The following is a 26,708-nucleotide window of genomic DNA, read 5'->3' on the forward strand; positions in this document are numbered from 1 at the left end:
AATCCCTATGGTGTGAGGAGTGACTTGGAATATGTATTGGAGAATTAAGATTTTGTCTTAAGTGACAATACCATAGAAATATGGCAAATGAAACCCTCACCAAGAACTAAGAAGGTCTTCCTTCCAATTGCACTTTTCGTGTTCGGGTTGGGCCAAAATGCCCTTATGTTATTCAAGAATACATGGGCCGTGGCAACGTTATTAGGGCATGGGATGAGAGTGAATACAAATATATATACATATATTGTGTAAGGGTTTAGGGTTTTAAGCCTTCTTCTTATTCCAATTACAATTCCAATACATTCATTCATTCATACATGGCTTTCTGGGGTAAGTGAACCAAAACCAAAGGAACAACAACATCATATATTGAATTGAATTGATATAATCTGATATTGTGATTATTTGTGCAGGAGTGGAAGTGAAACCGGGAAAGCCTTTTACTCATAAATATGATAATCTGAAAGGTAGGCTTCATATCTCTATGGCCACTTTGGGTTTTGGTTCTTCTACTTCCAAAAGCATTCTCCAATGTAACATTGGTAACAGAAGCCCTATCTATCTTTGTTCTCTATATCCTGGTAACACTGAATCACTCCAATTGAATTTGGAATTGGAAGAAGAAGCTGATCAAGTTATCTTCTCTGTTATTGGTCCTCGTAGTATTCATATTTGTGGTTATTATCTCTCTTCATCATTTTCCAATCCCACCAATCACCATTCTGAAGAAGAATCATTTGGTGAAGACATTGCTAACACCGAGTCTGACAACTCTGCTGATGATGATGACTATGATGATAGTTTTATCGATGATCAAGATCACCCTCAGGTTTTCCCACCATCGCCCCTTTCCAGTCAAGGCACGTTGCTTCATATCTCATCTCATTATTTTCCAATTACAAAATCATTCCTTTTCATATCTCTTTATTTTCTTTCTAATTCATCACTACAGAGGAAACTTCCATTGATAACAAACCAAAACGTAAGAAAACTGGCCTCAGAAGGCTAAGGAAGTACCAATCAGTAGAGTCGGATGATGACGATGATGATAATAATTGTTCTGAAGAAAAGAACACTCTGCACAATGATCAAACAAAGGAAATTATTGATGATGAAGATTCCCTGCCAATTTCATCTCTGTATAAAAATAAAGCCTCTGAAAAGGTATTGCATCAGGAAATGGATGATGACAGAGCAGCAGGTGATGCCACTCACAAGAGTGCTGAAGATGGTGCCACTAATATCATTGAAACCGCCGTGAAAACTGAAAATGTCATTCAACATAGTCAGACACATAGGTGACACTATTCACACATATATACTGTTCTCAGCTTTAGGTCTTTGAGATTAATTTTATTTATGATTATTGCCACCATTCATAACTTATGTTTATACTGAAGCAGGGAAGTGGAAGTATTAGATCCTTGCACTGTTCTCGATGTTGGAAGTATTAAAAAGGAAAAAAAGAAGAAGAAGAAGGGAAAGACAAAAGAAACCAAGAATTCTTGTAATGGCCATTTTATCCAACCAGATAATGATGTGCAAGAAGAGCCAAAAATGGACAAGATGACCCATGACCTTCTGGCAGGAAAAGAACAATATCAGGAGCATGCTGATAACAAGTAAGTGATTATGCCTTCTGCATTTATATGGTTGAATCTGATGAGCATAGTTAGAAAACCAGACAGACACAGATAAATTTGCTCAATAATGTTTGTCATAGTTTCTTTAGATATGGTGTTAGACTAATTTGGAAAACTACTTTAGATGCATATTCATGTTAAGGCCATAAAATTTCAAAATAAATAATCTTAGGTTATTGATAATATCATAATAGCAGAAGTATTTTAGCATTCTTTAGGGATGGACGGGTTGCTTCTCATAACAAATTTGTATTTCTCACACCTCCTTTTTTCAAACAGAATTGTTTTTTAGAAGCATTTCTTATTAAATAATCGTGTAAACAACCAGAAACATATTATCATATTTAAAAGATTAATTCTGGCAAGGAAATCATTTGGATTGTCTGCGTGGTACTAAATTTCACCTCTGAGAATATGGTGGACTGGTGGAGTATTGAGTGAAACAACAGTGTATCTGTGTATTTCAGATGATACGTGTAGCATTTTATCAATTTTATTTGTTTATAAATATATTAAACTTCATAACACTGGTGTCATTTGGTGCATTAAGCCTATCTCACCAGTGAGAATTTTTTTTTTTGGTTATTGTTGTATAAATGTATTAGTTATTTAACAATATGCTATGTTTATAACTATTGTAGTTACAGTTATTTGAATATATGCTTTCACATCTTATTTGTGTTTATAATTATTCCAGTGATCATTTAATTAGCAAGTTTGATACAAATAATACAGGTCTCAACTTATTTGTATCAGGTCCAAAAACTTCTTATATATATCCTCATAACTTTCAAGCAAATATGTTTCTTGACTATCCTTTTTGCCACTTTGGCAGGGGATTTTGTTCCTGGTTCTCTACCTGCTTTCAAATACACGATGAGCAAAAAATGCCTTTGTGTATTTTGTTATGTTATTTGCAATTAGAAAAGGTTTAATCGTTTGGCTTTTGATCTTTCTTGCCATATATATGATGTAGGGAAACTGAAACTTTCGATAAAATGGTAGCTTCCTCTGAGGTTATACATGGACAAGGTGAGAAGCCAAAAAGAAAAAGGAAAGAACGGTCAAAGGAAGAGGGAATAGCTCCCATTGTTAGTGGTGCTGATCATAGCAATATTGTTAATGATGCATCACCTCCAGCTGAAACGCCTGAAAAGAGGAAAAAGAGGAAAAAGAAAGAGCATGTAAAAGAAGACTCACACCTTGAAGGTGATAATGCACACCATGAAGATATTATGAACAAGCACAAATCCCGCAGAGATGCAGCAGAATTTGATAATGTGATTCATAAATTTCCTGAAGGAAAAGGGCAACATCAGAAAGTAACAAATGAAAAGTAAGTACTCTTTGATTTTGTTTATGGTTTTGTTTCTTGATAATGCTGAAATTAAACCGGTTGGAAAATTAATGTTTAGCAAGTGAAGAGACTCAGTGGCTAACTTGTGAACACTGAACATGTTCAAACATTTTCGAGGCAACTGACAGAATTTGCATATCAAATTAACAAATGACTCTTTTTATACTGCTGAAGGGAAATAAAATAGAAGAGAATCCGAAGGAAAATAAATAGAAGGAAAAAGTAACAAGGATGAGAAGTGTCTAGCTAGTAGTAGTATCAGTTACCATTATTTCCATGTCTCCTGGCCACTTTATCACCTACTTTAATTTCATGTTTCTGTGAAATATATATAGGAATTGTTTCTGAATTATAACTAGAAACCCCTTTTTGGATCCATCTCACATCAGTAATTCGACCTATCGTGCCTATAGGTAGTTTTAGACAAGTTTCCTTTGAGGTGGGTACATGAATGCCACATGATCTTTGGCGAAAAGGGCAAAATGTTCTCAGTCATATTCTTCTTCATGAGTAGTAAATGACAACTGCCTTAGTTCCTTGGTTAGTGATCAATATAAAGATTTCTGATTTATCTGAGCTTTGCTGATAAACCTTTTCTCTTTATGCCATTTTACTATTCAGGTTGCCTATACATGTGAATTTTAATTTTTGCTATTTTTGTTCTGCTCGCAAATTCTGAAGCTTTTTGAACTGTTTCCTTTGTCTTATCTTATTCTAAGTACTTGATGCAAAGTGAATGGCCCTGAGACATGCTGTCACGTATTTTGTGCAAACATCTTAGTCAATGTTTCATGTGCAGTGTTGTGGACATCGGTGCTCATGACCTTCCTGATGGAAATCAATCTGAGGATAGAAAAGTTAAGAAAAAGAAGAAAAAGAGTAAAAGTCGGGGGGACGAGGAAGATGCAAAATCTTTTGAACAAAGTAGTGACGTGGTGAAGGAGGATGGAAACAAGAGGGCTGATGCAAAGCCTTCCAATGTTAAAACATTGTCAAGTGGAGTAGTTATTGAAGAGCTAGAAATGGGGATAAAAGATGGCAAAATTGCGGAATCAGGAAAAAGGGTAGTTTTAAATTATTTAAAATAATTTGGAGACTACCTTTGTGAATTTGAGTTAAAAAGAATTGCAGATTTGATTTAATAAAATTAGTTGTCCTTGTTTTCAGATTAGCGTCCATTACACTGGGATGTTGAAGGAAAATGGAGTAGTGTTTGAGTCAAATGCTGGGCAGGCTCCTCTTAAATTTCGTCTTGGTAACACCGTCTAACCAGAAACTTGAGTTGCTTGGATTTGGGTCTGTTATGTCCTTATTTGTATTTACCATTTGCAGGTAAAGGAGAAGTTTGCGAGGGTTGGGATGTTGGGCTTGAAGGTAGTCATTTTGACACTTTATCTTATCCTTATTCTGTTTATACCCTCATTCAGCTATTGAATTATACTATATTCTTCTCTACATATAATAATGTATTGTGATGATTCATGGTCCTCCTCAGGCATGCGAGTTGGAGAAAAAAGGAGACTTGTAATCCCACCATCAATGATGTAAGTGATTAAATGACATCATTTTGAATATTGGGATATATCCAAATAACTTGTGTATGATGTGGATGTCTCAGGTCTAAGAGTGAAGGACAGAGTGCAACAATACCATCAAATTCATGGCTGGTTTATGAGTTGGAATTGGTTAAAGTTCATTGACACACAGCAAAGATTATAAATGAATCGGCTGTATGATAAAAAAATCTAGACTTTTTTGTGTACAAGATTGGGTTGGGTGATGTCCAAACCAATTCCAAGTTTTGTTTCTTTGATGCTTTTCTATTCAAAGTGGTTTATACTCTGCTTATTCTATGAAGCCTAATACAACTTGCCACACTATACTTAAATCTACAATTCTGATACGGCATCTCATGTTTTTATTTCTTTTTTACATCACCGAACAAAATATCTTTTTCTATAATAAAATTGAATTGCAATTGCTCTAACAATATATCTTTTTCTATAATAAAATTGAATTACAATTGCTCTAACAAAATATCTATTCTTGCATTTTTTTTAAACGACAAAAACTAAATGCTAAACTCTACAGTTTTTTTTAATAATTTCATTCAAGAATGAAAAGAAAAAAAAAACTAATTACTAGTGTTCAACTTGATATAAAGTTAATTCAGGAATATATAAAAACTATTAATATACTATCCCTCATCATTCATATATTAATTAATGATATCATTATTTTGATGTATAGAAAAAAGTTAGATGAATAAACTTGCGTTGCCCAAATTCTAATTTGAATCGAAAAAGTTAAAATGTTTATGAAGGGTAGAGCCATTCCTGAAAAATAAAAAGGGTTGAGATTGGAATTAGAATTGGAATTGGAATTGGAATTGGTGTGGGTGTTTAGGGTTCGTGTGTGAGAGGAAATTGAATAGCGATGATGATGAGTGAGAGTAACGGCAACAAGAAGATTGAAGATCTGAAGAATGAAGATTTATCCCTCTACTTCCTCCAACAACAAATTGAATCATCATTTTCAAATGATGATGATGATGATAATATTGATTCTTCTTCTTCTTCTTCATCTGTTCCAACGGAGCTGAACACAATAAACAGTTCAGGTGGATTCGCGGTGGTATCTAGGGATAAGCTTTCAGTGAAATACACAAACGTGAATCTACACGGCCATGACGTTGGAGTTATACAATCCAACAACCCTGCTCCAACAAACACAATGATTTACTATTTCGAGATATATGTGAAAGACGCTGGTGCTAAAGGTCACATTTCTATTGGATTTACTTCTAATAACTTCAAAATGAGAAGACAACCTGGTTGGGAGCCAAATAGTTGTGGTTATCATGGTGACGATGGTCTTCTTTATTGCGGTCATGCCAAGGGTGAACCCTTTGGTCCTACCTACACTTCTGGTGATATTGTTGGTGCTGGTATTAACTATGCTCAACGTCTTTTCTTTTTCACTAAGAATGCTCAACTTGTTGGCTCTGTTTACAAAGACAACACTATGAATCCTCCTCTTTTCCCAACCATTGCTGTTCACAGTCTTAACGAGGAGTCAGTATCCTTTCTTTACTTTCTCATCATTCTTTTCTTCCTTTCTTTACCTATCTTATCTACCCTTTTCATTCTCTAACAGGGTGCATGTCAACTTTGGCCAGAAACCCTTTACTTTTGACCTAAAGGTATCAACCTCTTCTTCTTCTTCTATCTATTCTTCTTCCCTGTCTATGCGTATTACCTCTTCTACTTGTTATTCTGTTAGGAATTTGAAGCACAGGAAAGAATGAAGCAGCAAGTCAAAATAGAGGAAATACCTCTTCCCCCAAATGTTAGCTACGGGTGAGATGAACTCACCCTCAAATTATTCTTATTTTTAAAATTAAACTCTGTTTTCCATTTCTATCATTTTAAATAAACTTGTGTATTTGTGTTACTTTGCTATTGTCATTTATGGACTATGATATGTCACCCTTATGACTTGAATTTGTGTTATTTCATGTAGTATTTTTATTGGTATGACTGTTATGGCTTATGGTACGAATTATTTTAATGTTTAATTATTGATCATGAATATTACGATTCATGGTACAATATGTTTCATGATTCGATGATAGATCTAATGATTCATGTACATTCACGGTACTTACCACCCTGACGTAGAGCACATGGTGCTATTATTTAACGTATCTTTTAGTAGCATCTGGATTACGTTTTTTGTTACTTTTATTTTGACGCTTTGAAATTTAAGTAAAATTTCTCAAGGTTCTTGTAAGGTGACTTATAATTGGAAAGATTGAGATATACAAGGAAATGGTGCGGTTGGATGTAAAAAAGTTATCTGCTAGAATATCAAAATTGACTTCGGGATTTTTATTATAATAGCCAATTTGACATGGTTATGATTATAGCAGCAAAATGAGGGGTACATCATAGGTTTCATGGATTTTATATTGGTCAAAGGATGGGGTTGATCTTCATTCATTAGTTGCAAAGAGTAATGTATTAACCAGAGAAAGGAGAAGAAAAGACAATGAAGTGAGGTAGCAGCATGTCGTAGATTGAGCACTCCGTCTAATAATGAGAGATTGGATCATGTATTGGGAGAACTTTAACTGACTACATAACTGCAAGAATAGAGGATCCACATATAATATAATTAATTTACAATTTAACCTGCCCCAACTACTATTAAGATCAACACAGGCCTATCAGAAATTCAACACAGTCAGAAAAGCCCATGGTCTAGTAATTAATTTTCTAGGAAGTCTTATTCTAAGGCTAAGGAAGACTTCTCTTGTGCCGCATACTGAAGCTCTTTGTGTTATTGCCTATTATCAAGGTTGGATGAATTTTCACCTTGACTGTGTGACATCCTATCATAGACGTTCGTCAAAGTTCTATGTTAGCTGTCGATTGCCTAACACAACCTTCACCTTTTATCCAGGCTAAGGACCAGCTATGTATAACACCAAACACCCATAGCCATGTTTAAGGTCAAGAAAAATCATAGGCGAAATGATTAGGAAAGATTTATATATCATTGCTTTGTTCAGGAACATGATTTATAATAGAGTATTATGGCGTCGTTCGATCATGTAGTTGACCCCATCCAGTGGGATTAAGGCTTGGTTGTTGTTGTTTACTGTGTGACATCCATGTCTTTTGGGGAACTAATTTTATTAAGGAAGTAATAATCATAATAATGGTTATGTTAACCTCAGACCTTATGGTTGAGGATAAGTTAACAAAAGCATATGTACATTGAAAAACTAAGCCCATAACTTTCCAAAGTATTGAATATGGCTTTTCGAGAAACAGAACTACTTTTTAAGCTTCTTATCCTCAGCCCTTAACATTTTCCTAATATAAATAACCTTTAATATTTCAGAATTTTGATATCCTTTTTTATAATCAGAATTGTTCGTTCCTACCTGCTACACTATGGCTATGAAGATACATTGGATTCATTTGATGTGGCAAGTAGAAGTACCGTTCCTCCTATATGTATAGCTCAAGAAAATGGAAATGATGAGCAGGAAATAACATATGCACTAAATCATAGAAAGACTCTTCGGCAGGTACATTATTGTTTGTGTAAATTTTGTTTCAGTATGTATAATTGAAATAGGAAAAATCTTCCCAAGGCATGCATCTGTAATGCAGTCATGCTTGCTAATTTGAAAAGATATTCCATTGAATTTGTGATAAGTATGACCTTTTTTCAGTTTGTGTTGTTCCTTTTCCTGTTTATGTTTTCAATGGAATAATGTCCTTAAATTTTATAATAGATATTATAATTCGATAGAATAATGTTCCATTCTATTATTCACTCAAGTCAAAATCATTTTAATTGTTATAGTGAGATTAGGGCTTAGTTGTTGTTGTTGTTGTAGTGTTCATGTTTTTTAAGTCCTTTTTATTTTATTGATAAACAATATAGTTTTGTTGTCCATTGTTTTGGTATTTCTAGTATGATATCCTGATTGCTTATAACTGCTGATTTACGAACTTAATTTGGCTTACATCTTTTCTCTTCAATGAAGCTAATCAGGGATGGGGAGATTGATACTGCATTTGGTAAATTGCGTGAATGGTATCCCCAGATTGTTGAGGTGGGCTATCTCAGATTATAATGGACTAATGGTTGTCTACACTGTTGTATATATCCTATTTGTGCCCCTGGTTAGCTAACTACAAAATTCTACTGATTAAAATACAATGAATTATGATATAGTGTATATATGATCCTTAATCTATATGTAATCAATTTTATTTTGAACTGATTACTAATAAAATGAATATTGGTACTGATTATAGCTTATATTGCTGTGCTGCACTTAATTTGTTAATTGTGCCATTTTCATACATAGATCTTTGTATTGTTTTCCTCTTTTGGTGACTTATTTGGTTTAGAATTCCTTGTTTCTTTTAAAAAATAAGGCCACCTCTGTTAAGGAGGCTCTAGATGGCCAAGTCTGGCCTTGTTTTTATGTTAAAATACTTTGGTACTCAGATCACAGCCCTAATTCCCCTCTTTCAATGGACCTAAATGTCCAACCAAATTATGCATGAAATTCTTCGTTTGAGATTTCTTCCCTGTTGAACTTGTCTTCCGTTACGTTCACTTCATGAATAATGATAATCTGTTTGGGATACTGCAGGACAACACATCAGCTACGTGCTTTCTACTTCATTCTCAAAAATTTATTGAATTAGTTCGGGTATATTCCTTCAGTATTTAGTTTTTTAACTACTGGAAGCTTATCCTACTTCACTCATTCTCAAAAAAAATTATGATTAATATTTTTTCATTTTGTACATGATATTTAGGTTGGAGCACTGGAGGAGGCTGTGAGATATGGAAGAACAGAATTGTCAAATTTTTTTGGGTTGCCTGTCTTTCAGGATTTAGTCAAGGTGAATTACCCTTTATCAATATGAAAATAATTGATGCTACTATTAATTTTTGAAGGGCCTTGCTTGAAGCATATAATCATGCCAGTCTTATATTGCATATGATTAACATAAGTAATCCCATCTTACAAGTTTTTCAAACTGTCTGAGATTAGTCTGCAATAGAGAGAAATCATAGTTTTATGTATGTACTAATGTACTATATGTGTTGTACTGATATTTAAATTTGCTTTTGGCTTCTTTATTGTATAGGACTGTGTTGCTTTGCTGGCATATGAACGACCATTGGAATCCTCAGTAGGTTATCTTTTAAAAGACTCACAGCGTGAAGTTGTGGCTGACACAGTAAATGCCATGATCTTGTCCACAAATCCAAACATGAAAGAATCAAAAAATTGTTTGCACTCCTATCTTGAGAGGTTACTTAGACAGCTCACTGCATGTTGTTTAGAGAGACGATCTTTGAATGGAGATCAGGGAGAAGTTTTCGAACTCCAGCGAGTGCTTTGCGCTGGTAAAAGAGCCTAGTACTTGATATGTCTGTTCATCTTCTTACTCTGCTGTTCATATTGCCCCCTGGGTTTTATAACAATGTCTAGTGATCAAATTGATTTTTACTGTAGAGACTCCCATCTATTGTTCATACTTGATGTGCAAGTAAGTACTTGTTCATTTCTTTGGGAGAGGGGTTTCTCTAAGCTTGTAACTGCGCTTTATCGTCATAAAAACAATGGAAATGAAAAAAATGAACTAAGCAATGATTTCATGTTAAAATTCTACTCCTTAAGATAGACGAACATGTTTGAATGCATGTGCAAATGTATGTGTATGTTATTGTACTGTCAATGACTTATGCTCTAAGCCATTCCTAAGTTTGACTTTTCTTCTCATTGAGAATTTGTGATTCAATAGTATCTTTTGGCAATGGTAGTTACCCGAACTGTATGTGTTGAATCTGGACTGTTCAGAACAAAAGATTGGGCAGAAGCTAGTGTTGTTTTGATGTGATTACATGACCCTTTTCGGAAATGTACAATGATATCATCGTTTCGTTACAAAGATGGCAATGGAGAAACCCCAACTTAAATCTTATAGTTAATTATACTGTATTACGTATACATACATACATACAATTTTGAAGATACAGATGTTCCATTGGTTGAATATCTATCTAGTAATATGGTTCTTTAAAGAAGATTACGTAAATGATGCAACATATGGAAAAAATAATGATAAAAATATCAATGGTGAGGGCAGAAACAGCTTGATCACTAAGCTTCAAATTCTTTCCACCAAGGCGATCAACCATATCTGGGACTGATTCCCAATTCTCAACATCCTGCTGATAAGGATCCTCTAATCTCATCTTCATCTTCTCTGCTTCATGGCTTGCAGCTTCTTGACCAAGGGTCCAATCATAAAACCTTCTACTTTCTTCATTGCTAAGAACATTGTAAGCCTCTCTTAATTTCATGAATTTCTCAGAGGCAGTTTTAAGAGGGAGGGATGTTGTGTCTGGATGGTACTCCTTTGATAATCTTCTGTAAGCACCTTTTATTTCTTCCAAATCTGCATCTGCTGATATTCCTAAGAACCTGTGCGTGCAGATAGATAACACTTATAAGTCATATCCATATATCATATTATGTAACTTGTGAAAAGTTAAGAAATAATTCAATCTTCACTTCCCCATAAAAAAAGTTAAGAAGACTTGACTTAACTGATAATGAGAATCAGAAGAAGTGGAGAGCAAATCAGTAAAGTTATGACCCAACAGGTTGTTGGGGTTCTTCTTCTCCTTTGGCTGTTTGGTAGCTCCTCCAATCCAACCTTCATCTTCATTGTCCCAATGGATTCTTGTGTCCACTCCAGGTACAGGGGGTGCTCTGCCACTGCTAGGACTAGGAGGGTCCTGTGACTGGGAGGCATATACCTTGAGATTTATACAACTAGTGGTTAAGTTTCTTGGTCTCAGTAACAACAACTTTAACCTTGGTGACCCATTTCGTAAGATAGGATTGTATAATAGAATCTTGGGAGTAACTGCGGAAGCCATGGGATTTGGGAAGTGATGTAGGAGAATATGCTACATACATGCCAATATGCCATAGCCATAAACTTGTGTGGTTCATATACACTGACTCACCCTCTTCAAACTTGACATTTTTGTCTCATATTTGTGTTGGGGGGATTTATATTCCATGTTTTTTTGTACCACCAAAGATATACCTCATCGTGGACAAGGAAATAATTACTTTCGAGATGTGTGACTAAGAAAACAAAATAAGTCCACCTAAATGCATAGATTTGATTGAGAAGTGTGTACCAAGAAACCAACTATTGAAATATTAATTATCAATAAATATAATATATATGAATAATGAATGATATAAAAAAACTTTTATTAAAAATGTGTATATGTATATAAAAATAAATAAAGTTGTATTTTAAATGATGGGATAGTATTATGAAGCTATGAAGCATTAATTTTAAGGCTGCAACATTGTATCGGGGAACACCTCAATGTTTAATGTTGTTCAAATACTTTAAGCAATATTGCGAAATCTGAACTGAACATCAAATCGGAAGAGATCTTGTATTAGGTTTAACTGGTTTAAACAGTTAAATCGAAAATATAAAATCATAATTATTCTAGGATCAGAAATGAATGCATTAGTTAGAAAGTTTAGATGATTTTTCTCGTGAAAAATATATAATCACATTTTAAGTGTTTTGAAATGTTTGAAAGAAAACATTAAAAAAATGTAATAAGAGGAATTGATCAAATGAAAATTAATTCAGTTAAAGAAGACTAAAAAACCATATATTGACCAAACTAAGAATTAATTATTGTTGAAGATCCTTGAATACAAGAAAAAGAATCCAACACACATTTATGTACTATAGTATATTTGCTTTTGGTTTTAAGATTGTAAGTAGGTTATTTGAGTTGGGGCCCCTAAATCATCCCATCTATTCTCTTTATATGAAAAATAGATTTGGTTTGGGTCTCAAAGCCCAAATGAGTGGACTCAAGTTTACAAGGAAACGGAAATCCATCAACTTCATTCATTTTCATTACTTTCTTCGTGGAGCTCAAAGGTAAACTGTAAACCCTTTTCTTCACTTCACTGCAAATTTATAAATAATTAATATTATGTTCACAACTTTTCTGTTTAATTATGTTGCTTTCATTTTGAAATTGAATCCCACTTTACTAAGGCTCTGTTTGATTGTCTCATTTTGAAATTGATGTAGATAAACTGTTTGATGAAATGCCTGTGTATGGTGATTACATACTTAGGTCTCTGCTGTTTTTTATCTGAATTTTCTACATTCATTAAGTATTACTTTTCACCCTTGCCGGGACTTCCGTTTTTCTATTCTAAGCTCTACCCTCCGATTTTATACAATGATTCGAGCTTCTATACCGACAATGACACCAACAACCAAGTACTCTAAGGTTAATATGCATATATTTTTATAAAAGTACTTCAAAAAGCTATTAAATATAGTTTTAGATAATTAAATATCTGAAATTACTGCACTGTATGCATATATTTATATAAACAGTACTCTAAGGTTAATATGCTTTTGGGGATACCTGATTAATAATTGAGCATGTTTTTACTGATTGAACATTTTCTGCAGAAATTATATTTATATAGTAGTATGCATTTTCTGTCTAGTTTGTATAAATTTTGTATCTATCAACTATTAATTGATGAAATTGTATAAACTGGGTCTATGCCTTGAAATTTTTTATGATAGGGATAAATGTGAGAAAGGTTAATTTGTTTCATATGTTCAAAGAGTAGCCAACACGGTATCATACCTGTTCTATGATAATATCTTACAATCTGTGCAATCATCTATTTCGTTCTTCTTTTCTTCACACATTGTGAATAAGTAAATAGGGGATTCAACTCCTTCACTTTCTTGTGGCAGAAATGGCGATGATCCGTCCTGCCTTATTCCGTTCATCCATGCGGTCATTCGCAACTTCTACCAAGTCCTCACACCACAACAACCATCGTGAAAATCACAAATACCTCGAATCCAACTCATTCCTTGGGAGCTGGCAGGCTCCAAAGGACCCAAAGGAAGCGGAAGCGAAGCTAGCACTTTTGAGAAGGGAATATGCGAAACAGATGAAAGAGGTTCGCAAGGAATACGTTCGGGAAGTGGAGCTTATGGCACTCGAGAAGCAGCGCAAGGATGAGGCTCGAAGAGAAGCACTTAGGGTTGCGAATGAAGAGCGTCATAAACTTAAAGCTGAGGCTGCTAAAGTTAGAGCACAAGAGCGTCAGATTGCACAGCAACAGTTTCGTGAAACCCTTGTAAGTCTTTTATTTTAATTTCTTTATGCTCTCAACACCTATTAATTATTTATTTGTCAAAGCAACCCCATGGTCATACCCACGAAATATTATTTTAATTATTAATTATCTTTAAAAATTCTGACATAGTCATGAGTAAAACCTTGATTTACTAATCCAATGATTATGGTATCAATAGGTTCGTGAAAGTTTTTTGTTGTCAGTTTAGTCCTTGAAAGATTTAACTGTCCTTAAATTGAAAGTTTTTTGTTACACAGTTTTAACTCTATTGAGGAATGACAAAAAGACATGCCGGACCTATTTTTTGAATGTCTTGTTCACAGAATCTCTTGTTGAATCTTTTGAGGAATGCATTTCTTCGTATTAGGATTTAAAGCTCATTTAAATTAAGATGGTTTAAAATTCAAAGTTTGTTCTTGATGCAAGATAATGGTCTGTTTGTATCATGATCTTTTAGCTAACCACCAAATGACCAAATACATCTATTATCTCCTACTGTATGAAAACAACTTGTCTATAATTTTTCTCTGGTATAAGACTACTTATAGATCTGTGCTTGTTGTAGTTAAGCTAAATTTTCAGTGTTACCATGCAGGACAAAAAGTCGAACTTTAAAATGCTGGTCCATTAATCTTAAATCAAGCAGCTAGGTTTTCTATCTATACCTTACAGTTGATTGTTTACCAATGTTTGTTACCTAAGCAGCATTTCTAATATATAATTTCTTAGGCAAGACAGTTAATGTTACTTGAACCTTTGTACTGCAATTATCTGTCGAATGATGCATTATAAATTTGTATTGCTCATCCACCATCCAAGCCAGTTACTTATGCAATTGCCACTAATTTCTTGTTTTATTGTGCTTGAGAGAAATTTTGATGAACTTGTTGCTCATCGTGCTTGTTTCATGTTTTCCAGTTAATTTGCTTGCATTTAATCTAAATTGAGCTTATTGTCATTTTTATGAATGAGCCAGTTAAAAGAAAGAGCAGAGAAACTTGAACACTGGAGGATGCAAACCAAAAAACATGGTGAGAAGAAGACAGAGAAGAAAGAGTTATTGCGTAAACAAAGTTCGATATGGATTGATGAAGGTGATCTGGAGAAGAAAATATTGGATGCGGCTGCAGCGCAACATTGAGTCTATTGCACTTTTTTTTGCATTGATTGGGGCCTACACTACTTTGTTAGTAGAATCTAGTCCTATGTTCAAAGCAGACTCATTAAACTAGTATTTTTCACTCAGAGCTTCGATCTAAAGATGTTGCATAATAATGTATGAAAATAAGTATTATGTTGTTAGTTTTATTAAATTGGGAGCAAGGTTTTACTAAATTGCATGTTGAAGTGCAAACCATAATGATTTCCTTGAAGTGACTTGGTTGAAAGATTTCAAGCTAGTGGCTATTGGATTTGATGCAGAAACCCTTCTCTAATTATAAACTTTGGTTATTTGTTTAGTTTGTGTCATTTCAGACAATTATTTTAGTTTGTTTTCTCTACTCAGTTTAATAATATTCGTTTACTCAATATTATTTTCAATTGCTGAAGAAAGAATCAGACCACTCGTGTGAATTAAAAAAACCAAGACCCATCGGGTAAAATCCACTTGGGTATGGACATGGGTCACAAATGGGTTGCCTTAAGTTTTAGAAATGGGTTCTTCAAAATGCACACAATTTGTATACTGGTACTTGTGTCTATTGATACCTGTACTTATCTTACTACTCGAAGTGAAGAAAATCCAGCACCTCTTAAAGACAATCACCTAGAGCCTTAGATATATATATATATATATATATATATATAATATGCCTTATACAACAGATTACATGTATGAGAATGGATATTGCCATCCCTAAGGATGACTCTTCATCAGACACCAACATCCTTTAACCACAATGGATTGTTAATAATGATATTATGAAGTGAAGGTGAATATATATATATATGAGAGAAAATTACATAGTTTGAAAGGTTCTATTTATCTTTCTCCTCTTTGTTCCGGCGTTAACCCTCCATTTCCGCAACTGGGGCAACCCTTTAGCCCAAATCCTTGGCACTCAAAACATCTAAACACCAATACATAATTTTAAGTGACCAACAAAAAAAACCTACATAGTTACAATTTATATATATACACACATGTGAGGGAGAACAAAAAACTTACTTCCATCTTTCAAATATATTTCCATTCTTTTTATTCCTTCCCGTTCCCTGTTATGTGATATGGAATTAAATAGTGATATATGACCAAAATTGTTTATAATTTATTGTTTTATTTGTAGTCCATCATAAAACTTTGACATAGAAAATATCCTTTTATTATGCAAGAGTGGAATGAGTCTCTGTTTGATTAACATAATAGAGTTATTAGTACTAACCTTACATCCAGGGCATTCGGTGGCTCCTTTTCCTCGGCAAGTTTTACAACCTTTGAGTATCTGTAGCAGTTCTCATCACAAACTCATTCGGTGGCTAATTATATGAATGATACAAATAAGTGGACATAAATTCAAACATACCGAGTTAAGTGAAGCAGAGTTTGAAGCAAAAGCTGTGATGGTGCTATGCCTTTGTTTCGATGTTATAATTATTGATTGATTAGTCCGGGACAAGGAATGAGAAACTAGTGAAAGAGGAGGAGGAGGAGGAGGCGCTAAGCAAATTGAGATAGGTGACATTTTTCCTGCTCACTTGAGAATTGAGATATGTGACAACTAACAATTCAAAGCTTCATATTAATAAGTAACAATAACAGTAGTGGATGTGGATGGATGAGGTGTGTGGTTGATACAAATAGTTTTATGATATTTTTACATTTTTCTTTATTTTTATATATAATAGAAATAATAGAAATAAAAAGCGTGGAAGTGGAACCTCTTTTGAATTGTTTTGGATTATGAATATGACGTCGTCGTCATCATCATCATCATCATGTTCCGATGATGAAGTGCATCCTGAGAAGTTCAGGCTGTACGAAACGAGAGCGAGATTATACCTGATAGGGTGCGATCGAAAGAAAAGGTTTTACCGTCTCCTGAAAATAGATCGATCAGAACCGTCAGATCTGAACATAAGCGAAGATCCAGTCCTGTATTCACCACAAGAGATAAACAATCTTCTACAACGCATCTCTCAAGGTAACAAAGCCACTGGTGGTCTCACTTTTGTCGCTAATGTTTTCGGAATCGCTGGTTGCATCAAGTTTCTTGAATCCTATTATCTCATTCTTGTTACTAAGAGAACACAAATTGGTTCCATTTGTGGTCATCCTATCTATTCCATCAACGATACTCAATTCATTACTATTCCTCATCTTTCTATTCAATCCGATTTAGCTCACTCTAAAACTGAACTTCGTTACAAAAAACTCTTATCTAGCCTTGATTTGACTAAGGACTTTTTCTTTAGTTATACTTACCCTGTCATGCAAAGTTTGCAAAACAATGTCTCCTTCGGACAACAACAACAACAACAACAACAACAAGGCATGCCTTATGATAATATCTTTGTTTGGAATGCTTACTTGACACAACCTATTCGATCAAGATGCAAAAACACCATTTGGACTATAGCTTTAGTTCATGGCCATTTTAGGCAGGTACGTACTAGATACTACGCCCCTTCCTTATCATATAATATAATATCCAACTTATTCTATACAAATACATATGCATGGATAACCAAATTACCATGTTAAAATTCGCAGAATCGTCTATCAATCTTTGGGAGGGACTTCAGCGTTTCTTTGATTTCTAGACGATCTAGACACTTTGCTGGGACACGGTATCTTCTTCTTTTCAATATTTCTCATGTTCCATTTTTTTATACAATTCAGTCATATGTCATGAAATCCTCCAAGTTTTCAGATTTAAATTTCTTCTATATATACATATGTAACAACTTGATATTGCTCCCCCCTCTGATTGGTGGTTATGGAACTAGTAGTATTTGGTAAACTGAAAATATTCCGATCATTTCATCTTATTACTGCAGCAATTTTCTGTGGAGTTATTGTAACTAGTAAACAAATGAACAATTGTGGATGATAGCTATAGTTCCATCGGAGACCGTGTCAAGCTATATAAACTGTTTTTGTGTGTTTTGTGGTATAAGGAAGGGTAAATGGTTTCCTCATAAGTCTTAGTCTATCCTACATTCCTACATATGGTATGTAAGTTGATAGAACACGATGCAATATATACTGTAATCCTATCATGTGCTTGTTGATCCTCCAGATGACATGACTGGGATAACATTGTTTAGAACTCCCCTTGTTTACATGAGGCATTGAATTCAATTTCAACAACAATCAAGCCTTATTCCACTAGGTGGAGTTATCTACATGGATCACAATCACCATAAGATCCCATTAAGCTCTATTTAAGACTGAGCTTAGATAAACCTAAAAAAGGGCGACCCCTAGTGCACGTTTGGGGAGGGTAGATGTACGCAGTCTCACCTGTTTGCAGAAAGATTAGATAAATCTGAGAAAATTTAACTACCCTAACAAAAATCATAGTAAACACCTCTGACAACTTTATGTGGTCATCTGAGGCCAAATGTGACAGGGATTGTCTGGAAATTGTGAATTCGGAATCCTTAGCTGTATTCAAAATTCTTTTAACAAATGAGACCTTAATTTAAGATGCTATTAGATTTCAAACTTGTAAGAATGTACATTTACTTGTAACAAAATGCTTGTGCTCATCTGTTTGGTTTAAATGCAGATCAGCCTGTTTTAGGACAGGTGGCACTGCTTGGTTTGGTTGCTGTAGTTTCAAATATATAAAGCCACTAATTAACGAGAAAGTACTATATATTTCAATCTGCATTTCTTGGTAGTTGGTCGCGAATATGAGGATGCAAGATTTTATCTGTTCTTTCCACTGCCACTAGGACCCTGTTGCTAGTTCACTGTGTATAAGTTCACTATCCCGAAAAAATCATTGATCGTTTCAAATGCCTCATTCCAAAACCAAAATGAGTTGTAAGGAAACAATTTCTAACTGCTAACCGATGATAAAGTTAGAGAAGTATTTGCCATAAGAGTTTGAGTACTCTGGTGATTATGCCCTTTTATTAAAAACAAATCACCGAAATGAATTAGAATCAAGAATTTATAATTTTCAGTGACAAAACTGGAAACTGGACCCCTTTGTGTAGTTGAAGGAGAATCGAGTTAAGGAACAGCAGCTGTAAAATAAGGTTGGTTAAGGGAATCATGGAGTTATGGTGCATGATTACTAAACAATTTAGGCTGAGTAAAAAATGTACCTACTTGACAGATTTGGTTCTCCATTGATTACAATAATTTATTTTATCATTTTTTAGAGCTGGGAATTCCTTTTATGTGGGTCAATTCTATGAGGATTTGGTAGTTTCTAAAACTATGTTGACCTAGGGACTTTCTTCAACTAAATCTCATCACGTGAAGTCAATATATGCCTAGATACTTCTTATGGGATTTAGCCTTGTGCCTTGATGTCTGAGCATTCACATCCTCGAATTTGTTGCACTTGTGTGCTACTTCAACAACAATTTGAATAAATCTTTTCCTCTTTTATCATTTTAGTAGGTGATGAATTAAATTCATGTGTCTTCCGAAGTAAACTTTTTAGATAACATAAACAGTTTATGTAATGTTTTACCCCCATAGGCAATTATTTGTTGTGATTTGTCCAGGGAAGGACTGAACGAGGAGGAGCAACAAACCAGGTTAGCCTCTTATTCACTCTTTGCAATGGATACCTCTATAAGGATCTCCTTTATTGGAGAGCTTGGGAAGATTTGCTTTGATCGTCATTAATATGTGAAACATAATGGTTTCTTTTCTCTCGTTCTTCCTGAGAGAAATATTCTTATTTTATTTCCATGACTCACTTCTTTCTCTTCTCCCTCTTTTGTTAACTTGCACTTGTTCCCTATATGTCCCACATTCCGAATTTTCCCAAAACAACTTGCCTCTGATCTTAAGTATGTTTTATTTTTCTCCTATTCATTCTCCCCTGATGAGAAGTATTATACGGAGCTGTTTCCTCTTCTCTTTCTATTGGTCTCACGTTCCTTTTCCATTACCTCGATCACAATTATCTGTTTTAAAACAACATGCACGTTACTCTTTGTTTATGTTTAAGTTCTGTCGTATTGGCTTGAAAGAGAAATATGTTCATTTCTTTATCTCAATGTTCTATTTGCAAGGTGCGTGTAATGTGGAAGTTGATCAGGAAAAAACTTCATTATTATGTACTCATCATCATCCTCCTTCCATAAACCTAGGTTTAGACCATTAGTTTTATAATTTTTCCCAGTGGCCCGATTTTTTTAATGGTTTGCATTTGTGAAAAGGTGTGGATTTGGACTTCCTACGCGATGAGTTTGAACCTATGACCTCCCCCTCTTGCACTAATTCTAAAATAAGTTTGATAAACTTGGAGCCTTTTGTTGTGTATCTATGGTTCTCTTGCCTATTTTTCTGAACCTTTGTTGTAAGGAGAAATGTGGTCTGTGACTATTCAGGCAATGTCGTTATGATAATGGTCGTGTGATTTTTGTATATTTGACTAGTTATAGGCTTTGAATTTCTGTGTCATATAATGTAATGGTTAATACCATATTTGTCAGTGTGCTTTGCTTTGCAAAGAATCTCTGGTGTAGTGAATTTTGTGGCTCTGGATTCTTTTTCTCAGAGGTTATTACTATTATGGCAGGGGAGACTTCATTGAGTTCATTCTATATCAAATAAGTTGCTATGTTATTATATTTAACTTATTTTAATTCTTCTTTAGTATTAGTTTCTGTAGGGTACTAGATATAATTTTTTGCAGCAGTTTCTGAACCAAAGTGTTGCCTTTGTGACCTATCATCTACATTAGAGAAAAAACTTAGATTAGTCAATTGTACACTGATGGTGGAACTTTTGTTCTCTTAGATGCTTGTTTTCTTCATATTTAGCAGTTTGTGTTGGATGAATACTTGAATTAGGATATATAATGATAATGAAATGAGCAGTATTCTTTGACTTCATGAATTATCTGTGTTGTGCGAAGAAATTTGGTTTTACATTTTTGGCTATCTGGCAAAAATAGTAATAGGTGGATTGATTTTCTTTGTTATGAATTGTTCCTACAGTTACTTGAAAAGGGGAGTGAATGACCGGGGGAGGGTTGCTAATGATGTTGAGACAGAGCAGATTGTCCTTGTTGATGAAGCTGGCTCCTGCAAGGGAAAAATGAGTTCAGTTGTGCAAATGCGTGGCTCAATTCCACTTTTCTGGTCACAAGAAGCATCAAGATTTAGCCCTAAGCCCGACATAATCTGTAAGGAGATAGCTTAGATGAATATTTACTCTGGTCATGTTGAATTTTATGCTGTTATTATATATATAGCTCTTTCTTGATGTTCTGTCTGTCCTGTTTTGACTTCAGTGCAGAGGTATGATCCCACATACCAGGCAACAAAATTGCATTTTGAAGACCTTGCTAAGAGATATGGCAATCCAATTATTGTGCTTAATTTGATTAAGGTAGTTCTTTAACAGAGTTTGTGACCTTGCTCCAATAATAGTAGAAAAAATGAGTAAAAGTGAGCAAATATCAATCATGTTAGTTGATTCTTTATTTTCTTGGAAAGGGGTTTTGGGCATGTATAGAGGAGACCGTTAGAAGCCTCATTAAGTAGAGTAGATCAAATGGAGATTGGTCCAATTTCTAGAGGCAAATGGAGGCCAAGAAAAACCCTTAGGCTAAACGATTTGGAATGGTTTAGAGATCAATGCTTTGTCAATGGACATAATTTATGATAGAGCATTATGGTACAATTCGATCCATGTGGCCAACCCTACCTAGTGGGACTAAGGTCTGGTTATTGTTGTGTTTTACGCTTAACTTAAGGAGAATTCTCTGTCCTCCACAACCCTTTGTAATTTTTTCTTTGTATAGTGGGGTCAAGACTTGGTTGCTGTTGTACAGCTAAATGTATAAAAGAAATTTACATTTTGTTGTAGCTCATTTAAATCATAAAATGCAGACTGTTGAGAAACGGCCTCGAGAAATGATGCTGAGGCGTGAATTCGCAAATGCTGTTGGCTATCTAAACCAAATTCTACCTGTAGAAAACCATCTTAGATTTATTCATTGGGACTTTCACAAGTTTGCTAAGAGGTGATTGTGTTAAAACTTTATCCATCTGCCCAATATATCAGTCTCTATTTTATCTGACTATTCCTTATTCTCGTCTGTTGTTTATCAAAGCAAGTCTGCCAATGTTTTGGCAGTTTTGGGAGCTGTGGCAAGTGAAGCACTTGATTTAACGGGTTTTTATTACAGTGGCAAACCCAACATCATAAAGAGGGCCGACAAGAGCAACCGAACAAGCACAGGAAGGTATGACCCATCAATGAAAATTGTCACCCAACATCCAGAGTCTTGTACTTGTTTTTTCATAGAAGTTGAATTTTAACTATAACTATGAGATATTATCTATTTTTAGTGATTAGTATTAATCTAACCATGACCTCTTATATGTTGAAAAAGCAAGTTCTGAAATATGCAGGGGTCTGTGAGGGATATATAGAGCTAAGGGTTTTTTTTTATATTACCTTTAGTGATTAGTATTTACCTTTTTTTCCCTCTGCAACTTTCCTTATGAGAAGTCAAACATCCATGTGAACTCTCCTTTTAGTGCTTTTAAACTTAGGTTTCATTTGGGCTACAAAGTTAGAGTAGGAAATTTTAATTCTATGTTTGCGTTGCAAAAAGATTTATGAAATAAATCGTAATGCTGGATTTACTTCCAAATATTTGTTTGCTTGGATGTATTATCTAGATGTAAAAAAATACTTCTATTATATTGTACAATTATGTTAAAGTTAAATGTAGAAATGATTAAATTAATTTTTTATCTTGGTGATGGTAATGTTTCTTGGCAATGGTGGTGGTAACAACACTCATAAAGGCTATAGTGATATAAGTATATCAAATGGAAGTTCATTGGCTTAAAAGACCTAAGAAAACCTTAGGGTAAAACATTAAAAAGGACCTAACTCTAAATGGTTTTACTATTTTTTATAGGCCCAATGACATCAATTAGTCATGTAACCTAGTAGCCGACCACACCTGGTAGGATAACACGTTATTTTTGCCTGGTGTTACTGTTGTGAATTCCAGGGATTCTTTTTTGACTGAATATTATTGCAGTTTTATCTTGTAGTTGTTAAAGAGCAAATAAGATGTTTGTTAATAAAAGGAAGTTCTATTACGTTCAACTCATTGTGTATTTTTATAGGGATACTTCGCTTAGAGATCTGAGAGCTAGCTCTGGAGATCTTGCAAGGATTGGAAGCAGTAATGAAAGTCTAAATTCTGTAGTTAATCGAGACAGAGAGACTGAGATGAGTCATCAGAACAACAAAGATAATTTTAGTAGTGATGCACCACGTTTTCAGAGTGGAGTTCTCCGTACCAACTGCATTGATTGTTTGGACCGTACAAATGTCGCCCAGTATGCTTATGGTCTTCAGGCTTTAGGACGCCAGCTCCATGCAATGGGTTTGACGGATGTGCCAAAAGTGGATCCTGATAGTAGCATTGCTGCAGCTCTAATGGACATGTATCAAAGTATGGGTGATGCTCTTGCCCAGCAGTATGGTGGTTCTGCAGCTCACAATACTGTACGAAACTATGAATACAAATTTTGTGATTCTAGAAATTCTCGTAATCTGTTGGAGATTGTTTAATTTGCTTATTTTTGTCCTCTTCTGCCTGCTCTTTTGATATATGTTTTTTTGGTGAACGACAGGTGTTCCCAGAAAGGCAGGGAAAGTGGAAAGCAACAACACAATCAAGAGAATTTCTAAAATCCATAAAACGATACTACAGCAATGCTTACACTGATGGAGAAAAACAAGATGCAATAAACTTGTATTACTCCTTCCTCCTATTTTATCAATAATTTTCCTTTCCTTTTTCTAGGTGGTATTCATAACTCTTCTTTAATTTGATAGTTTTAGTTTTATGTTGTTTAAATAATTTGATATTAAGGTTTCATCTCAAAACCAATTGATAATGAGAGCAGTAACCCATCAAATATTTAAATCGTGCCTATGGTTAGGAGCATGAGGCAGGTGACGTAGGACTTACTTCCCAACATGCCCCCTTCACAGAAGCCTGTCAAATTAGGCGAAGAGTTATCTTTGACCCATGACGGAAGGGTATCGTTTGGCCCATGCCTATTATTAGGAGAATGAGGCAGACAATGTGGGACTAACTTCCCAACATGTCTATTGGTCAATCCTGTCTTTAGTCTTTGTCTTCACTATTAATTGCATTGTTCTATTGCCAGATTTTTAGGTTATTTCCAACCACAGGACGGAAAACCTGCCCTCTGGGAGCTGGATTCAGATTATTATCTCCATGTATCTGGGACCGGGGATGATCTAATCCCAGAGAAGTGGTGAGTCTTCCTTGTTACTTTATGACTGGGTAGTAAAATCCTTTGGCTTTGGGCTTGGAGTTTACTCCTCTTGGGAAGCATTTTTCTCTTACTTTTCCTGTATTTTCCTTCCACTTTTGCAGTTGTGTCCTATCAGAAAAGATTTCCATTGTGTATATGTTATGGTTACATACTATTATTCATTATTAATTTGCCTTTTCAATCTTCAATTTCTTTCTGAATTTGGCAGTTCTGAATCAAATCCTAAGCCTTCTACAAGAGCTGGAATGGCCTTCACTCCTGTACCAGCTTGCAGAGAGGACTTCTCACGCATAAAATTGACTTCGTTTGATAAGTTAATTGAAAAAACCTGCAGTACAATTAAGAATGTAAGACTTTACAGTGAACCTGATCAAAGACCAGGTGGTGGTTCTGTAAACAGTGGTGTCGCACCTGATGCAGCGTAATTTTACTTCTCACTTTTACTCTCTTTATTATAGAATCCCATCTTTTTCTCGTATTGTCTTTTGCCTGTGCACATGTAAATGTGCACTTTTTCTGCCGTCATTTAACACCAGGTTCCTATAGCTATGCTTTTGTTGATTGATGACAACAGTATTGATATTATCTCATGATTCATGCTTCTTAATACTTGCATCATTTAGTTGTGTTCTATTTCTGTTATTATTCATTAAAAAATTGAATTGGTCCGCATGTGTTTTTACCTCTGTTCCTTAAGCTTAATTTACTCTTACTGCTTAGTAATCTGAATGTGCACTATCATTTTCTTTTGTTGTTTTCCTATTGTCCTTTAACTTTTAAAATTATGAGCAACATCATTAGTTTGTTAAAACCAGTACCATGATCAGTAGAAGAGAATGTCTCTCTGTAAGCCCTTCATTTCATGACCAACTTAAATTCCTTGCACAAAATTAGTTGTAATGTCATCCACCCTTCCACCCAAATAGTGGCAGTGTTTCAGACTGATGTGCAAATGCAAAAAACGTTCTGTTCTCCTGGTAACTTCTATTAACATTTTTGAGTCACTGTCTGTTGATCTTATCAAGTGAGATACAGCTTAAAAGCCCAAATTGGCTTTTTGGTCAGAGAAAGTATGAAGAAGGAACCTCTGCTGCAAAAGTTGCTTCCCGTGAAAGTGATGTTGAAGGGTCTCAAGCTAATGGCTTTTGCAACTTGAATTGGCTTTCATCTGACAATGATATGAATGAAGAGGATATTTTCCAAAGGTGTGTATCTAAGAATTGCATTATCCACACAATTTGCTAATATTCTATGTCCTTTCCATTTTGTTCTATGATATTTGGTGCCGCATCTAGTTATTTTTACTACTAGGTAACACCTGCAGTTTAGCGCACCACTTAGTTATTTGATGCCTATAGTTTTTGTAGCTTATAGTTGATGCTCTTAATATTCAAGGTACCTTACAATAACCTCAGCAAATGAGGCCAATGGTTGGTATGGAGGTACTCTCCTTGGCGATCAAAATGAAAGCAGTGAGATATATAAGCATTATGCTGAGTTATGCGAGGTATGTGCTAATACCTTTCAACCATATGCTATCACTTTCACATGAATAATTACTATTCCTATGCTGTTTTTGGGGGAAAAAAACTCAAAATTGGGTTTAGGTCATGGTGGTTTGGGGGTAAATTAAGTGTCTACTTTCATGTTAAATATATGCTTTAGCAAGTCATTAGCTATTGTGTTCCGGATCAACCCGTTAGGTTGAAATTATTGTATAGGCCCTGCCTATTTGGGCAGATAAGAGAGGCTGACACATGAAGTGGTCCCATGGAGAAACAAACAACAAACAAAACCGATAGAAGAAGATGCTGGATGTGTTGCGTTATTGCATCTTTATGTATATGTATATGCATATACTTATCAAATTGCAGTTTTTACCCGCATCACTCACTCTTGTTACATGCAGGGACCTGCCTTGGAACTTTTCCAAAGTGACACGGAGAGGGAACAACACTATGCAGATGCTTTAAGCATGAGTTCATTTGAATTTGTGAATGACAGTGTCATTGCAGCAGAAATGGAAGCAGCTATAAAAGAGTATGACCAAGTTGGTGCTGACCTTGGGATCATTCCCAAATCTTGTAAATTCTTTGCTGATGATCCAAGTTGGTTGACCAGATGGTTAATTGGAGAAGAAAAAGTACCAAGGGTATCATAAGTCTGTTTTTTTGGCATGTATTTTGGAACACACTTGATACCAGCAGTTTTTTTCACCTTTCACGTGGGCATAATCGTCCAATACATTGTTTTCTTCACAGGCTCATTTTCCTGTTCGGGTGTGAGAACAAATGAACTAATATCCATACAGTATTCAATTAGTTATATATAATATAAAAATAGGATTGAAGTAAAGTTCATTCCCTTTGGTTGATAGGACCACTACTGAAAGATAAAAATAGTATTCTACTTGTGTTGTGCATCAACCAACCATTGAGCGAGCAATGGTAAAACTAAT

The 26,708-nt window shown here is 34.8% G+C and overlaps 6 protein-coding genes and 1 long non-coding RNA gene across 10 annotated transcripts; 4 read left to right on the forward strand and 3 right to left on the reverse strand.

The window, feature by feature from the left end:
* Positions 223–4,710, forward strand: LOC109363661 (peptidyl-prolyl cis-trans isomerase FKBP43-like). Of its 2 annotated transcripts, none has more exons than XM_019609920.1 (10): positions 223–330; positions 414–860; positions 953–1,298; positions 1,401–1,622; positions 2,620–2,979; positions 3,800–4,064; positions 4,168–4,255; positions 4,333–4,374; positions 4,496–4,544; positions 4,619–4,710. In XM_019609920.1, the coding sequence occupies exons 1-10, from the start codon at positions 318–320 to the stop codon at positions 4,698–4,700; spliced, it is 1,914 nt and encodes a 637-aa protein (XP_019465465.1). In that variant the 5' UTR covers positions 223–317; the 3' UTR covers positions 4,701–4,710. The 2 variants fall into 2 exon arrangements, with proteins under 2 accessions (XP_019465465.1, XP_019465466.1); XM_019609921.1 differs by having other exon boundaries at positions 1,404–1,622.
* Positions 3,710–25,267, reverse strand: LOC109324988. Its single transcript, XR_002105056.1, has 3 exons — positions 24,662–25,267; positions 17,223–17,227; positions 3,710–3,721 (listed from the first exon to the last, which is right to left on the reverse strand). It is a non-coding gene; the product is annotated as an uncharacterized LOC109324988 (long non-coding RNA).
* LOC109363663 (ran-binding protein 9) lies at positions 5,295–10,303 on the forward strand. The gene is made up of 8 exons (XM_019609928.1): positions 5,295–6,074; positions 6,157–6,202; positions 6,283–6,359; positions 7,936–8,098; positions 8,564–8,632; positions 9,182–9,241; positions 9,351–9,437; positions 9,687–10,303. The coding sequence occupies exons 1-8, from the start codon at positions 5,437–5,439 to the stop codon at positions 9,960–9,962; spliced, it is 1,416 nt and encodes a 471-aa protein (XP_019465473.1). The 5' UTR covers positions 5,295–5,436; the 3' UTR covers positions 9,963–10,303.
* LOC109363667 (NAD(P)H-quinone oxidoreductase subunit T, chloroplastic) lies at positions 10,505–11,537 on the reverse strand. The gene is made up of 2 exons (XM_019609934.1): positions 11,156–11,537; positions 10,505–11,029 (listed from the first exon to the last, which is right to left on the reverse strand). Exons 1-2 carry the CDS (start codon positions 11,488–11,490, stop codon positions 10,606–10,608), a joined length of 759 nt encoding a protein of 252 aa, XP_019465479.1. The 5' UTR covers positions 11,491–11,537; the 3' UTR covers positions 10,505–10,605.
* Positions 12,437–15,055, forward strand: LOC109324985 (reticulocyte binding protein 2 homolog b-like). Of its 2 annotated transcripts, XM_019557121.1 has the most exons (3): positions 12,437–12,536; positions 13,383–13,774; positions 14,751–15,055. In XM_019557121.1, exons 2-3 carry the CDS (start codon positions 13,385–13,387, stop codon positions 14,913–14,915), a joined length of 555 nt encoding a protein of 184 aa, XP_019412666.1. In that variant the 5' UTR covers positions 12,437–12,536; positions 13,383–13,384; the 3' UTR covers positions 14,916–15,055. The 2 variants fall into 2 exon arrangements, with proteins under 2 accessions (XP_019412666.1, XP_019412665.1); XM_019557120.1 differs by lacking the exon at positions 12,437–12,536 and having other exon boundaries at positions 13,327–13,774.
* LOC109324987 lies at positions 15,445–16,473 on the reverse strand. The gene is made up of 5 exons (XM_019557125.1): positions 16,300–16,473; positions 16,159–16,218; positions 15,945–15,991; positions 15,714–15,846; positions 15,445–15,652 (listed from the first exon to the last, which is right to left on the reverse strand). Exons 1-4 carry the CDS (start codon positions 16,456–16,458, stop codon positions 15,759–15,761), a joined length of 354 nt encoding a protein of 117 aa, XP_019412670.1. The 5' UTR covers positions 16,459–16,473; the 3' UTR covers positions 15,445–15,652; positions 15,714–15,758.
* Positions 16,647–26,610, forward strand: LOC109363660 (phosphoinositide phosphatase SAC1). 2 transcript variants are annotated; one of them, XM_019609918.1, is made up of 14 exons: positions 16,647–17,378; positions 17,487–17,563; positions 19,463–19,495; positions 20,909–21,096; positions 21,205–21,302; positions 21,806–21,939; positions 22,030–22,161; positions 23,063–23,447; positions 23,576–23,697; positions 24,119–24,229; positions 24,459–24,671; positions 25,276–25,455; positions 25,646–25,757; positions 26,160–26,610. In XM_019609918.1, exons 1-14 carry the CDS (start codon positions 16,677–16,679, stop codon positions 26,409–26,411), a joined length of 2,739 nt encoding a protein of 912 aa, XP_019465463.1. In that variant the 5' UTR covers positions 16,647–16,676; the 3' UTR covers positions 26,412–26,610. The 2 variants fall into 2 exon arrangements, with proteins under 2 accessions (XP_019465463.1, XP_019465464.1); XM_019609919.1 differs by lacking the exon at positions 19,463–19,495.

This window comes from Lupinus angustifolius, chromosome LG13 (assembly GCF_001865875.1).
Source record: "Lupinus angustifolius cultivar Tanjil chromosome LG13, LupAngTanjil_v1.0, whole genome shotgun sequence".
NCBI lineage: Eukaryota > Viridiplantae > Streptophyta > Magnoliopsida > Fabales > Fabaceae > Lupinus > Lupinus angustifolius.